This window comes from Podarcis bocagei (genome assembly GCF_964188305.1).
Source record: "Podarcis bocagei genome assembly, chromosome: 1".
NCBI lineage: Eukaryota > Metazoa > Chordata > Lepidosauria > Squamata > Lacertidae > Podarcis > Podarcis bocagei.
Window position 1 is genome coordinate 37,545,696 of NC_138125.1, and position 14,427 is coordinate 37,560,122.

The window sequence follows — 14,427 nt, forward strand, 5'->3', positions numbered from 1 at the left end:
ATAAAGACAGAAGAATCCCTGGCCTCTTCAAAATTTTGAGGTCATTGTCACCCTTATTACAATGTAAGATTAGCCACTACTGTTCTAGAAAATGTATGATTACTGTGGATAAAGTCAAATTTTCTTTTAATTCTCCAAAGCAAAAAATGTCCATCTAGTAACAAAACATCAGTTTAAACACTCACTTATTTTTATTGAGTTAAGTTACTACCACAGATGCTATTTATTATTGTGATTTTAATTACTTTTTTATTTATTTAAGGTATTAATATATTTCCCTTCATAATATTTATCTCAGGACAGAATGTGTTTTGATTTACGCCTTATGGGACTTTTTATAGTGGAAATGCAGCATCACATTAAAAATAGATAAATATACAAACATATAAATCATGGGCTTCATCCAATGCTGTCCACCCGGAAGACAACAGACTTCCACTTGCACAACGGGACTTCACCTAACTCTCTTCCTTTCTTGTAGTCTCTTTCATGCCATCAATTCTGCTCTGAAGGGCTGGAGGACCCTCTAGAGTGGATTTTATTTGGCAGGGTAAGTTTCTAAGGGTCCTCACACAACGACAGATTGTGCCTCATGTATTTTGCCAAAGGCAGCTAATTATCCACACAATTTATTTTGCCATAGGGTTTAGATATTTTATTTTTGCAGTTAAGAGCATTGAACTATTTATATTTGATCCAATTCTAATTTAAAACAGCAGTTTCATGACAAAATAGTCATTTAACGGAAAAGTATTGAATCATATTTATTTCTTAAATATTTGCAGTCTGCTTTTCTATTTCAGGGAAATACTCGACATCAATCAACATCAAAATAGTAAACTTCATCTAAAAAATTAACCACCATAACCAATTAAAAAAACTCCCCAATAAATCAAAATTTAAATTAGATAACATTTTAAAACACTGCTATTTTACTGCCTGCCGGAAGAAGAGCAGAGAAGAAGCCCGGCAGGGCTCCCCTGGAAAGGGCATTCCATAACCTTGGCACCACAACACAGAAGGCCTTGTCCTCATGCCCACACTTCTGGAAGTGAAGGCGCACAGCTGATGTAATATTCAATTAACTTCATTCTGTTTGACCATAATATTGGAGCTGTATATCAACATATTTAAGCTTAACCATTTCTACATTCTATTACAAAATATGATCAGAGAAGTCAAAACTGGTTTTTGTTCTTAGCAACATTTCCCTGTAAAAATAGGGATTTTGTAGGAAAGATATATAAGCAGTAGGAGTCAGAAACCCAGTCTTCTGTTTGAGAACTGCTTCTGAATTGTGCATCCCTATAGTGTTTTTCATGTGCTTTCCTTCATGTGTAATTCTCTATAGAGGAAAACCAGTTACTGTTCAAACAAGACCATCAACTCCAATATTGTACCTGGGAAAGACTGGGAAGAGACTCTGAGCTTGCTCACAGCTCTTTTCCCCAAAACACAGAAGTGAATGACCAGACCAGGACCTTTAACTGATACTCCCAACATTAAAACCAAATACCGATATCTCCCTTGTACAATATTGTCTGCACAGGGCTATTATGCTGGGACTGGGTCAAAGTTAGGAGAGAGAAAAAAGGTGCAGAATGTGTGTTTTTAGTGTGTACCCACTTTCAGCAAAATGGTGAATTTTTTTTTGAAGTTACGTTTTATATTGCTCCTTAGAAGTGACATTTTACATTTTAAATTGCTCATCAACCAAGAACCTAAACACATTTCTTTACAATTAATTTCTCCTAATATCTTAAGTAAATGTGTTTAAGGCCAGGGTGTTAAGAATGTTGGAAAAGATTAGCTTATGCTTACTTGACTCTTTGAAGATGAAAGGAGCTTACAATCGCGGCTGAATATCATTTAACAAAACTGTAATCACACTAATGATTTCATATAACGGGATCCAATTTTCTGTAAGGAGTGACCAACATCTATTATATTTAAAGCAAATGTTCATACCACTGATTTGGAGAAGTACGATCTGTTCTTACCTCCTGAAATGGATTTTTGTTTCTTGGAACTGAGCTGAAATAAATAAATAAAAACTTTATTGAAAGCTCAGTTATCTTTTAAACATCAAGCATTCAATATTCATAAACACCTTGAACTATAAAACAGGAGCATTGGTCTTACCTAAAATGTGTTTGTGACTGGGTATTAATATTCCTCTAAGTGGGACTGTGTTCCTTCTCCTGCTTGCCAGGTTTAGGCTCGGGGCATTTGTGTAAGGGCTAACTCTTTGGTAACAATGCAATTAGAGAACCTGCTGCTCTAGAGGACTTCAGTTGACTTTTAGTGGTTCACAAGGCAGAAATTGCCACTGTTCAAGCTTCTAAAAAAAGTTTAAAGCTCCTAAAATCAATCGCATATTCTCAAACTAACCATTTCAGGGTTGTCAGGAACAGAACTTTCAGCCATCAAATGCTTGGATTAACAGGAATGTTTCAAAATTTCTCCTAAAAGTTCATAGTGAGGAAGACAGACACATCTTATTAGGGAGGGCATTCCACAAATGAGGGAATGTCAAAGGCCCTGTCATTGGTCACTGCCAACCAGGGAACCCTCAGTAGTGGGTCCACTAACAGGGCCTCCTCTGCTGATCATAGGGCCCAAGATGGTCGATAATGAGAATGGCACTCGGTAACCTAAACATTTAACTTAAACATTAGAAAAGCACATCCCAGAACACATGAGTTGTAGTAGAGTTCTGTTCAGACAAGAGAACTTCATCTTTTTCTCCTCTTTGTGAACCCTCAAAATCTTGGGCCAAGTGCAGATTTTGGCATGTGTACAGGAGGATCCGGATAAGAGAATGGTTTCTTTACTCTTTTATTTAATGTTACACAGACTGCACATTAACTATATTTCAAACGGCAGGCATCACACTTACTAAAATTGCATGGTAAACTCACCTGTCACTGCCACGCAACATCTTAGGGTCAAAATACCTGTAGTCATCTGTTTCCTATTTAACAAGAGAAATCTTGGTAACAATTTATTGCTATGTTCAGCCCCACAAGTTTGACTACTGTGGCTTCTATTAATCCATTTCCCAACTTACAAATCTAGAAGTATTCATACATAAAAACAAACACATATGCTAGCAGCCACCAATATTAATTCAGTCACATTGGTAAAATACCTATGTTAGCTGCTACCAGCTGGTGGGTGAGAAGAAGAGGTGGCTCATGGGAAATTCACAACTCCCAAACTTTTCAAAATATACTACTTGCGTAATATGTTCTAGCTCTGAAGCAATATATTAATCTAAAGATGTCACTAGTTTTAGATCTCACACTAGGTCCCCCAACAGTATGTTTTCCCCCCACATAGTAACCAAGATTGCCTGCTTTCTTTTCAAAAATGGTAATGAATGTTGAAATGATGATGCACCAGTCAAATTTATTTCAGCCCATGATTTACTAGTACTATTAAAGCAAAATAAGTTTGTTTTTAGAAAACATGAGGCATGATTTTTTTTTTTTTTTACTGTTGACATCATTATGATATGTAGGATTTTTTCCTCCCTCAAAGACACTCAATATTTTTATTGGCAAATAGCACCAGTTTTTCTGTCTCTACTTTTGCAGTTACTTTTATCAAGGAGGTTGAAGAAGAAATAACTCTCACTAGGCTATATTTTCCAGATTATATCTGTAGAATTAAAAAAACCTCCTCCCAAATGAATCCACAACAATTTTCAGAAATTTAGTTTATTCTTGTGCATACCAATGTACAAAAACTTCTGAATGGAATTATCTTATAGAGATTCATCTCGTAGGCCACCAAAATATGTGCCCTCAGTTGTGTTTAGGAGCTGTTTTTCATGATACAACCTCACAGATGTTGGTTTTTCTATAGTATTTACCACCTTGGTGGCATATTTGTGTGTATATCTACACCCACACAAATAAGGAAAGGTAATGAGATGATACTGAAATACTTGTTGAAGTTTTATGTTTTGGTCAGCTTCATCATTCTGTTAAACTGTAAAGTGGTACATGCAGATTTACAGATACGATATGAAACACAATTTCTTCCTATAATGTTAAAATTAATGGTAGTTCATGGCACCAAAATTGTGTATATCAGTATTTTAAAAATATTATTAAATTTAATGCACACCCTTCACTAGCAGAACCCAGAGTGGGTTACAACAATTTACAATTCAGTATTAAAAGCAGTTAACAAATTAGTCACAGGTATAGGGTGGATCTGGAAAACACACCTCAGGTTTCAAAGGCCAGGGTAAAGGGACTTTATAAATAAAATCTAATGTGCAAGCTTGTTTGCTGTACTTACAGGATTGGACTTCATCTCCATAAGGTTGTCTAAAATGCGGGTGACAGGAAGATTCTATAGAAGAGAGTACTTAATTCAAGTAAATTGCAGAAATTGTTGTTCAATGTAGCTTAGGAAAGAAACAGGCACAGACACAATTGGATCACTTTTCACATTGCTATTGGAGCCCTTCCTCGTTTTAAAATGAATACAGTTGGCCTGCTATATATGCCTCTGCCATAGTAAAATAAGCACACACTATCTGAGTGTTTGTTCCCAGGGTAAAAAAGAAAAAAAGAGGTGATTTAGATATTGCATTTATTTATTTATTTGGTCATTACCCATCCTTCACCCTGATGGAATAGCAATGGACATACCAGGTGGAACAGCACACAGGCGGTCTGGATATTAAGACTGACGGAATTGCGCCCAAGTTAGTAGCCACTGAATTTTGAGTCTCAATATTGGGAAGAGCAGCTTCAATCAGTTAGCCTGCAGCTTGTTTTAAAGCACCTGGTTTTTTTCCCCTTTCAAAGCTCTCACTGGGTCCCAACTCATTTGCCACCCTCCTTCCTTGGGAAACAGTCAAGAAAGAGGAGATATAATAATAGGTAGTAGCATGGAGACTGATGGGAACAGACAAGTCTTCAGAGATATTCTGGAACTGTAGTAGATTATTCTTGTATCGCTTATCAATTTCTTTAAAATTCTAGGTGTCCCATATGAACTACTGAATGCCAAAGAGCTGCATGCAACTTAAGAAACAGTTTGCCCTTTTCTTTAAAGTTTCTTGTTGGCAGTCCAAGAAATCTAACCCATGCTTTCTAGTTATACTGTGAAATATCATTGGTTTCAAATACTAGAATATGAACATGCTTAATGTTCGTCAACACAGAATCTACATTATTAAACACACCTGTTGCTTTAGCACGAAATTCTTGACTCCTTCCATCACAAACTGGGATCCTGTATTCATGACACGTGAGAAAAGGCTAAAACATAAAGAGCACATCGAGCATGATTTTGTGTACTTTCAGGTGTTAAAAAAATTATTATTATGGTGAACTATACCATATGAAGTTAAGAAACAGAAATTAAGCATCAAAGATATGAAGAACTGCCACCACTCCCTTTTGTTCTGTTTCCGATTTATCTGAATATTGTTTATTTTTTAATGCACCTTTTGTTTCTTTGTTCATTTTTTTATTTTACTTAACTGAATTTTTAAAACAAAAAATAAAATTAATAGGAAAAAACCTGCGTGTGAAATATTTTACCACACTTTTCTTCTATTCCCTTAGGATATACACAATCAGACTATTAGTTGTTTTTTTTGTTTTTGTTTTTTGTATGGAAAATAAATTTTGCATCTACCGTATTTTTCGCCCTATAGGACGCACTTTTTCCCCTCCAAAAAGGAAGGGGAAATGTGTGTGCGTCCTATGGGGCGAATGCAGGCTTTCCCGGGCTTCCTGCAGCTCTGTGGCTGGGGAGGGGAATTTTTTTTTTTTCTTTATCCCCCCCCCCCCAAAAAAAATTAGGTGCGTCCTATGGGGCGGTGCGTCCTATGGGGCGAAAAATATGGTACTTTAACCAATGTAATGCTTGGGAAGCTCTGTATTGAAACAGCCTCTAGAGAGTAGAGCGAGGGTTGCTGGTGGGAAACTGCCAAGCAGTGAAATCCCGAATCTTCAGCAAAGCTTCTTCATACCAATTCATACCAATACTGCAATCATGCATACCAATATTACTATTGCTGCTACTACGAATCTGCTTTTGAATTTATTTTTTTTCTGTTGCTTTTACATATATTATACAATTTCATTGCTACATAATATTAATTGAATTTTGTTTCACTCTTTGTTGTTCTAATAGTAAACCACTTTGGGAGTCCTTTGGAACCGAAAGCACAGGGCAGTAAATTAAATAAATGAATAAATAAATAAATAAATAAATAACCTAAGAGAAGTTAAACCTCACAGGCAGAAGCGATCAGAGGCAGCACTCAACTTGTTCCCAGTAAAAAGGCAAGGCTTTTCAAGTAGCAGTAACAAAATGTACTTTGAAACTTACCCCAGAGACTTGGCTGCACTGTTTCCATACGTAGTTGGAGCTGAAGCCATCTTGGCAAAAGCTCTGTGAAATAAGTAGGTTAATATCTGCACACTTAATTTATTTTCATCAGAACACTACTAAATCTACCAATTATACCATGAAAGAAGCATTAAGTTTGAAAATCTAGCCTTTCTAGGCATTTGAGGATGAAACTGCTCTTTACTTCACATTAGAAAGGCAACATGACTAATAAGCACATACTACAAATAACACCTGTCTCCTACTTTACTACCTCCCAAATACTTCAGCTTCACAATTCACAAAAATAAACCGTTTTGAAAGTATTATAGAGAAAATTCTGTGTTCAAAGCAGAACAAATAATTGCAATACATGTTCAAAGTCAAAGGGGTCAAAGGGGACAGGAGGGAATAGCTTAAAAAGAAAAGAAAAAAAGGTATTTTTCAGAAAGAATTGTAATAATCTTATCTATTACACTGGCTATCACCCTGAACCTATAAAAGTCTTAGGCCAGTTTGGTTTGGAAATGTTATATTCTAATACTTTAAAATTTCTGTAATCACTATGAAGACCCTTCTCCCCTAGAGATGTGACTATGGTACTGAACAATGTATGACTGCAGATGCTGAATCTGACTGCTGCTCCACAATCGTGAGAATCTGAGGCACTAAATTTTGAAGCAGAATAAGTTTTTAATGTGCATGGTAGTATCTAATGCACTTTTTGTTGAATTGTTTGAGGGGAAAGAGGGACAGGATGAAGTGCCCAGTAGCCAGACAGTAGACATTTTCTTGCAACTCCAGGTCTCTCTAAGTTTTTGCAATATATAATTTCATTGCTTTATGAAAACAAAAATAACTTACTTCCATTGTTTAATGTAGTTTAAGGGACTAAGATTACACCCTGCATCTGTCAACGCTTTTTTGTATTGTTCCAGATCTGCCTAGAATCAAACAGGAGATTTGAGATGTGTTACATGTCTTCTAAATTTAGCAGTAAACTGCTACCATTATTTGCTAATAATAAATCTAACACTTTTACTTCAGGGCATAGAAAATCCTCATTATCTTCTAAACAATCATGAATACAAAAAGCACTGGATATATGCAGACATATTAACATTTCATTCAGAACAAATCATGCATGATTGCTATGAAGGTGCAAATTAAGAAGGGCGTTGAAATAAATGAACAAAAGCAATCATTGCCTTCTTTTACGCATCACTTGAACCTATGGTTAAGCTTCTTAACTATGGTTTAAAAGTGACATATGAACTGGGCCACTATCATATTGTCACCTTACAATCTTTGAGAAACTTAAGCCAATGTAAGTTTTTAGAAATATATTCCACAACTCATTACATGAAAAATCAATGCATGGTAATCTGTACTATAGATTATATTCTGCTTTCAAATTTCAGGGGTGACTCCCTGCCATTATGTAGCCAAAGCAGCAGCACCCATATAGATGGGAGATATCTACAGACTGTAGGGAAAAAATCCTAAGGAGTTCAGAGAGAATGGTTTATTAACGTTCTGCAATGTAGCTCAGACTGAATACCACAGGTCAGGTTCTGAGTGGTTTACAACATTTCTGCAGCGTTGTCTAGTGGCATTAGACCCCTACTGCAGGCTGGAGGACTGTGCTGAGATAGCACAGCATACAGCAGACCTGCAATGTAGTCCAATGTTCATATAACAGGTAAGAAGCGAGACTACAGTGGTGCCTCACAAGACGAAAAGAATCCGTTCTGTGATTCTCTTCGTCTAGCGGTTTTTTCGTTTTGCGAAGCAAGCCCATTGACGGATTAGCGGATTAGCGCTATTAGCGGCTTATCGGATCAGCTGATAAGCAGCTTAGCGGCTTAGAAAAAGGGGGGGGGAGGAAAAAACCCCCGCAGGAACTCGCAAGACATTTTCGTCTTGCAAAGGAAGCCCATAGGAGATTCGTTTTGCGAAGCACCTCCAAAACGGAAAACTCTTTCGTCTAGCGAGTTTTCCGTCTTGCGAGGCATTTGTCTTGCGGGGCACCACTGTAGTTTGCATTTCCAGTAAAAAGTTCCCCATACCTGGCAGGAAGCAGCAAAATTTCATCTATTTTACTTGCCCCCTCAGACCTTGTCCCAGGCTAATCAAGCAATCAGCTGTTTGAGGAGTCTCATGCTTCAATGACTTGTATGCAAACTGACTGCATTTTCAAATTTAAAATAAAAAATGCATATTAAATAAGATCCAAGTTAGCATAAAAGAGGAGTCCTACATGTTACTCTTCTTTGTGCAGAATATTTTTTTTAACACGAGCAAGCATTCAAGTAAGGATTCTCCACCTGCAGGCTGAAGCACCTGATCTCACTGTGTGTGTCAGTCAGCTCCTATGAAATACACTTTAGAAAGGCTAGCATTAAAAAAGCTACACCCTTCCCTTGCTGTATTACAGGGTATGTTTCATGACGAATGCAAATCCAGAGACTCCTTGGCCATGTGGAAATAGAAAAATAATCTGTATTTTTAATACAGATTATCTTTAGTCACCTCAAATAATAATTATCCTAATTGACTTATTGCATTTTAAGCTATTTAAGCTGTCCTGATAATATATTTATAGGAAGTGATCTAGAATTATTAAAAAATACAATAAATGCTTCCAATTTCCTGCCACTGCCAAATACGTATTTCTTTATTTCAAGAAAACACACCAAAGCTCCTCACAAATTTGGTTAGTTGTGACCAAATATTTGGCAACATTTCAGAATTTAGCTTCACGCGTGGCGGCTGGGGAAGCTAGAAAGACCATATGAGTAAACATGTTTAGGACTGCATTGCCAAGCAGTAAACCTTTATAGAGTTCTTTCTTAGTGGTATAAAACGCTTTCTTGAGATCCTCAACGTTGCCTACCTTTACTTTTCAGGACAGGGCATCTATGGACAAGAATTTTACACTTAACACACTGAAGTTGCTCTGTTTCTTTGTGCACACAGAGGCAAGTGGTGAAACAATGCCTGCACATAGTACTGGAATGAAAATAGCAGATTGCTTGTAAATCTCCTATTTTTAAACTCCAGAAGAACATGTGTCTGTCAACCTGACTCAGGCATGCATTTTCTATGCTCTGTCTACAGCCAGTGGCACAGCATACTACCAAGTAAGAGCAAAACACTGGGAAGGATTCCTAATGAAATTGTGTGACCGTTTCATAAAAAATCCATACCTCAGAAGGACACTGTACACAACTTATGTAATATATAAGAAACAGTCGCATCTTGTCCTCTGCAGTTCCCGCTGAGGAAAGAAAAGTTCTGAATTAATTTTCTCTCTCTTAATAATAATAATCTGTGTAATTAAAAGCAATTTGGTATACAATATCATAGGCAGGAAGTAAAACTTTGAATTGTTTCAATAAAGTGAACTAAGTTTAGTAACATACAACAAAAGTTTTATATACAACTAAATAAGCAGCCTTTAAAAAAAAAAAGAGTACTGTAACCAGTTAAAATCTTTAGCAGGGATGCAATGACACTTGTAATGTGGAATGATTTAGGATAATTATGGTAGTATAACAGATGGATAATGGTAAAAGATGCTGCAAATTTAATCTTAAACATGGAATACATGGAGAGAGAGAAGAAGGTCCGAAGGCTCAAAAGAATGCTTGAAATGGTTATATTAAATGTGTATAAAATTATTTTTAAAACCAATAAAAAATTATAATAAAAAATAAAAAGAGTACTCATGAAGCATGATATTAAGCCTGAAGTATGGGAAGTTGCCATCAGAGGAGGAGGATTTGTCAAGACAAAGCTATCACTCTGGGAGTGTGACACAGCTATCACATCTCTGAAGGACTTTTCCATCAGTTGTTCCAAGTCAGCGTACTTGGCCTCAAGGAAAGGTACTTGTTGCCTGAGGGCCAGGGGCTCAGTGTATCCATCAATTGAGGATACACCCACCACTTCTGTCCAGCAGGCAGATAGTAATACGTGTGACATTCTGTACAATACACTGGATATCGCTCATCCCTGTTGTCTTTCAACCTATCTGTTTTTGTAGCCTATTGAATTAGTTTTCTAGGGAGCTTAGAATTTGTTAGTTCACAAAGGAGAAGGGCAAAGAGGTCTGCCCTAGACTTCTCACCCTGCAGCCGAACTCGCCTGTTACCTTGGCTTGATGCTTGATGCTTTGTTACTGGGGTTAAGATGCTGAGCTAGCTGGGGTTCTTTATAGCCCTGGCTAGCATCCTCTACTTGCTGAAGCAATTGGACCAGGAGTTCCTGAGGCCTACACTTTGACTTTAGTTTGTAAGCTGAATGTGCAAACTTTAGAAGACTTGCTGTCAGGGAACTGCCATCAGAGCCAGGGGGAGAGGGAGGGCTCCAGAGGGATTTCGGAGAGCGTCCCGGGAGGGAGAGAAGCAGCACATCTTCTGGGGAAGGAAATCAGTGTAGCACCAGTGGAGAAGGGGGGCAGATGGGGAAATCGGCGAGGTGGCTCCATGACTCTTCGCCGGGGACCAGCGGGGAGAGCACGGGTCCTCCGCTGCCCACACCCTCCCTGCACAGAAGGCTTCCGCACAGGGAGACTAGGCGGAGACTAGGCGTCAAAGAACTTCTGTGCTGGAAGAAGTTCAAGAAACGCCCACTGATGGATTCTGCCAGCGATTGAGACAGCCAGGGGCGAGTGGCTGTCCGGACAGGAAAGGTTCACTCAGGCAACCCAGCCAGGTGTGGCGCCGATTTACGCACGAGCAACCCCTAGAACCATTACACTTGCCAATTTTTAAAAGCTAAGACTTTTAAAGAATAAACATACCAAACAATTTCATACAGTGATATATTGTGTATGATATGATATCCGACCGGCAGTGGCATTTCAAGTTCCCAGGCAGAAAGTCTTTAACAGCATGAGCTTGCTTATATGGCGACAATTCTCAGAATGTTATGAACCGAAAGAAACTTTATTGTAAATTTTTATTTTTTTTTACTTACCATCAGGATCAGAAATCATGTCCAAAAGTGATTTATCCAAGGTGGACTTGCTCATGATTTTTTCTTCATATTCAAAATACAAATCTAGTTTCCGTGTCTTTAAATTAAATAAAAACAAATTTGTTGTTAGAATATTACTGCAGTAGATTTGATTAGCTACTTTTAATATATGAAACTGTTCATATGGTGATTTTCCTCAACCTGGGATAACCTATGATTAGAGATTGGAAGCAGGTCTCAGAATCATATTTGTATACTCCTTCCCACCGTGGGAGAAAAAAAGTTTGAATAAGGGGAGCCAACATTCAAATAACCACACAATATGTTAGTTTGGTCATTCTCTTCTTCCCATGATCAGAAGCGAGAAAGTAGCATTCAAACCTGTCTTAAGACCTGTATTTATATAAAATTTATATGTCACCTTTCTTCCATTAAACTCAAAGCAGCATACATGAAGTACTCAGGTAGTCTCAAAACCAAGCACTTATCAGATTCAAATGTGCTCATCTTCAGCAAGGTTGCTATACTATGTGCCTTTAGACTGTGCTCTGGGGTCTTTGTTATAGTAGTACACACATTCTACTCATGTAAAAACACCAGGCAGGCCCCACAAATAACCCAGAGATACATTTTAAATAAAAGGACACATTCTACTCATGTAAAAACATGCTGATTCCCGAACCATCCGAAGGCCGGATTTAAAAGGGGATTAGGTTGGATCCGGCCCCCGGGCCTTAGTTTGCCTACCCATGGTGTAAGCAAGTGCAAAATGATGCATTTTGAGGCTTTGTATGTACTTTTATGAGGCCTGAATTGGCGGTGACTGACCAAAACGAGATCTTGGGGTCAGAGTAGATAGCTTGATGAAGATGTTGGTTGAGTGTGTGGCAGCTGTGAAAAAGGTAGCCCAGAGTTTAGTGCTATGCAAGAGGCAGACAAACAAAATGACTTTCTATAAGGGCCTTAGCCCTCTGTAAAGCAAAAAAGTACTTGAGGGCCACCGTACAGGGGAAGGTGCTAATTGTTCTGCAAACATTTCAGGTCTTTAACTATATTCACATATTCTATGATGCTAGAGTAGTATTTGTCCAATAGTCACAATCCTTCTGTCAAACTATTTGTTCTATTAGATCTTAAAATAAACTTGTAGAAAAAGTCACATATCTACACTATTGTTTTTGGAAATACTATAAATCCATGAAAAAAATTCAACAGAAATCAGTACCACAATTAGATTAAAATAAGGAAATACTATACACCGAGACTTCAACCATGTACCCACTACTTATGCTTAACTCTCACTGAAACTAGTGGGAAAGAAAAATGTGCGAAGGTGCCCAGAACAGCAGTATAAGAATGTTTCCAATAAAATGACAGCCTTTTTAAAAACAAAACAAAACAAACCCTATTTTGGCTATGATTATTAGTTGCCAAACTCCTAACAGCTTAAACAATTAACCTAAAACAAGGTTTCTTTTCTTCTAAGCTTTACCAATAAATATTTGCTAATCCATCCTGAGAAATACTGGTGTGTTCTTTCCAGAATTTTGCTCAATGCTGAAATATGCCAAAAAACTGCCAGGTTCCATGAGTTGGTGATTAATCTCACAGTTCCTCTTGCTGTGCCTTCGAAAATGATCTAACGCAATGTGGAAAGCAGCTGCAAACTGAATCTAAAAATACCACTATTACACATAGTATGATTTTAAAATTACTTCTCAGATAAAGTACAAATGATCAGATCAGGTAATACTACACTGTACGAAGTAACACCCTTTAAATAAGTCTTTGTAAATCTTTAACTGCAACTCTGTGCCCAATTACTCTTCTCTAAACTACACTGACGTCAAAAGGTATGTGTGTGTGTGCATGCGTGCACATATATGTGCAGTCTTAAGACATAGTCTAATCCAAATACTTTATAGTAAAGGGTTTTTACCACCAGAGCCTTGTGCCTCCTTCCCAACGCGCAGTGCCTCCAGCTTTGGGAAGGCAGCATGAGGGCTAGGGGAGGGGAGGTCAAATTTTGGCCTTCTCCTCCCCCTTGGCACGACAAGGCCCGCAGGTTCCATGCTTAAGTGCTCTTGTGGCCCACTTGGTATGAAAAGTTGGACTGCCCTGAGTTCGATGGTAGATCTGTCTTTTATTTTTCTTTAATAATCTCCCATCTTTAGACAGAAAGGGGACACACTAATAATTTATTCTACCTCTGCAGTGTCAAAAGCATCCACTTCAGAAAGGACATCAGATTTCTGTGCCTTGGAAGTGGGAGATAGTCAACCATGCAATTATTTCCAAACCACATCCTGCCTTGGAATTTGATCGAAGTCCAGTGTAAAATGCTGCTGTCAATGACCTGCCACCACTTTCCCAGAAAAAAAGGTGACAAATAAGGCATCAAATAAGGACTCAACGTCACCCACTGCACATTTGACTTCAATCAAATTCTATGGAAATACTGCACTATTATTCAGAACTCATAAAGCTTTCATAAAATGTTCCATGTCAAACACTGCAGAAAAAAGTGATATTGCTTTCAAATCCAGAGGAGGGGAAATAGTGCGTAAATAATAAAAATTCTTTCAATTAAAATTACACTAATTAGGTGCATTGCTGAAGGTGGGTATTCATCCATGGTATTGTTTTAGGTTACATAGATTGGGCAGCTGGCGATCACAAATTTTCAAAATTCAACCGACGTAAATTATTCTTTGTGAAGTTATTATCAGGAACCAATAAGCTTTTTAAAAGGAAAGCAATGGATAAAAATTGCTTGGGTTAGCTATTTCTGATAGTGTAGTTGTTCTCCTAATAGCAGCATGATATACAGGCATGGCCTTCTGCTTAAACCTTTTCCTCTCTTTTTTTGTTCGTAAGATGAGAATATGATCTGGCAGAATACTAGCTTGTGTCTAAGATCATTTCTGAATAAGATAAAAATAAGTTTCTTATTCATTTTTATCAAACATGAGATGCTGTAGCTGTTTCAATTTTTGTTAACACTGTACATTCCAAAAATGTAGCCTATAAATTGACAACACAATGATATTCTCTATGAAAAAATGAAGGCTAGAACTTTGA

At 37.6% G+C, this 14,427-nt stretch overlaps 1 protein-coding gene and 1 long non-coding RNA gene across 3 annotated transcripts in view; one reads left to right on the forward strand and one right to left on the reverse strand.

Moving 5' to 3' along the window:
* Window positions 1–14,427, reverse strand: part of SCFD1 (sec1 family domain containing 1) — a 42,037-nt gene that overhangs the window by 3,351 nt on the left and 24,259 nt on the right. For both annotated transcript variants that reach the window (XM_081208724.1, XM_081208723.1), the window contains 8 exons: window positions 11,347–11,443; window positions 9,573–9,643; window positions 7,228–7,307; window positions 6,364–6,426; window positions 5,207–5,282; window positions 4,312–4,365; window positions 2,922–2,974; window positions 2,001–2,034 (listed from right to left, as the gene is read on the reverse strand). In XM_081208724.1, coding sequence (XP_081064850.1) covers window positions 2,001–2,034; window positions 2,922–2,974; window positions 4,312–4,365; window positions 5,207–5,282; window positions 6,364–6,426; window positions 7,228–7,307; window positions 9,573–9,643; window positions 11,347–11,443 — 528 coding nt within the window. The remainder of the gene's footprint in view (window positions 1–2,000; window positions 2,035–2,921; window positions 2,975–4,311; window positions 4,366–5,206; window positions 5,283–6,363; window positions 6,427–7,227; window positions 7,308–9,572; window positions 9,644–11,346; window positions 11,444–14,427) is intronic.
* Window positions 2,981–4,197, forward strand: LOC308596386. The gene is made up of 2 exons (XR_014012507.1): window positions 2,981–3,616; window positions 3,657–4,197. It is a non-coding gene; the product is annotated as an uncharacterized lncRNA (long non-coding RNA).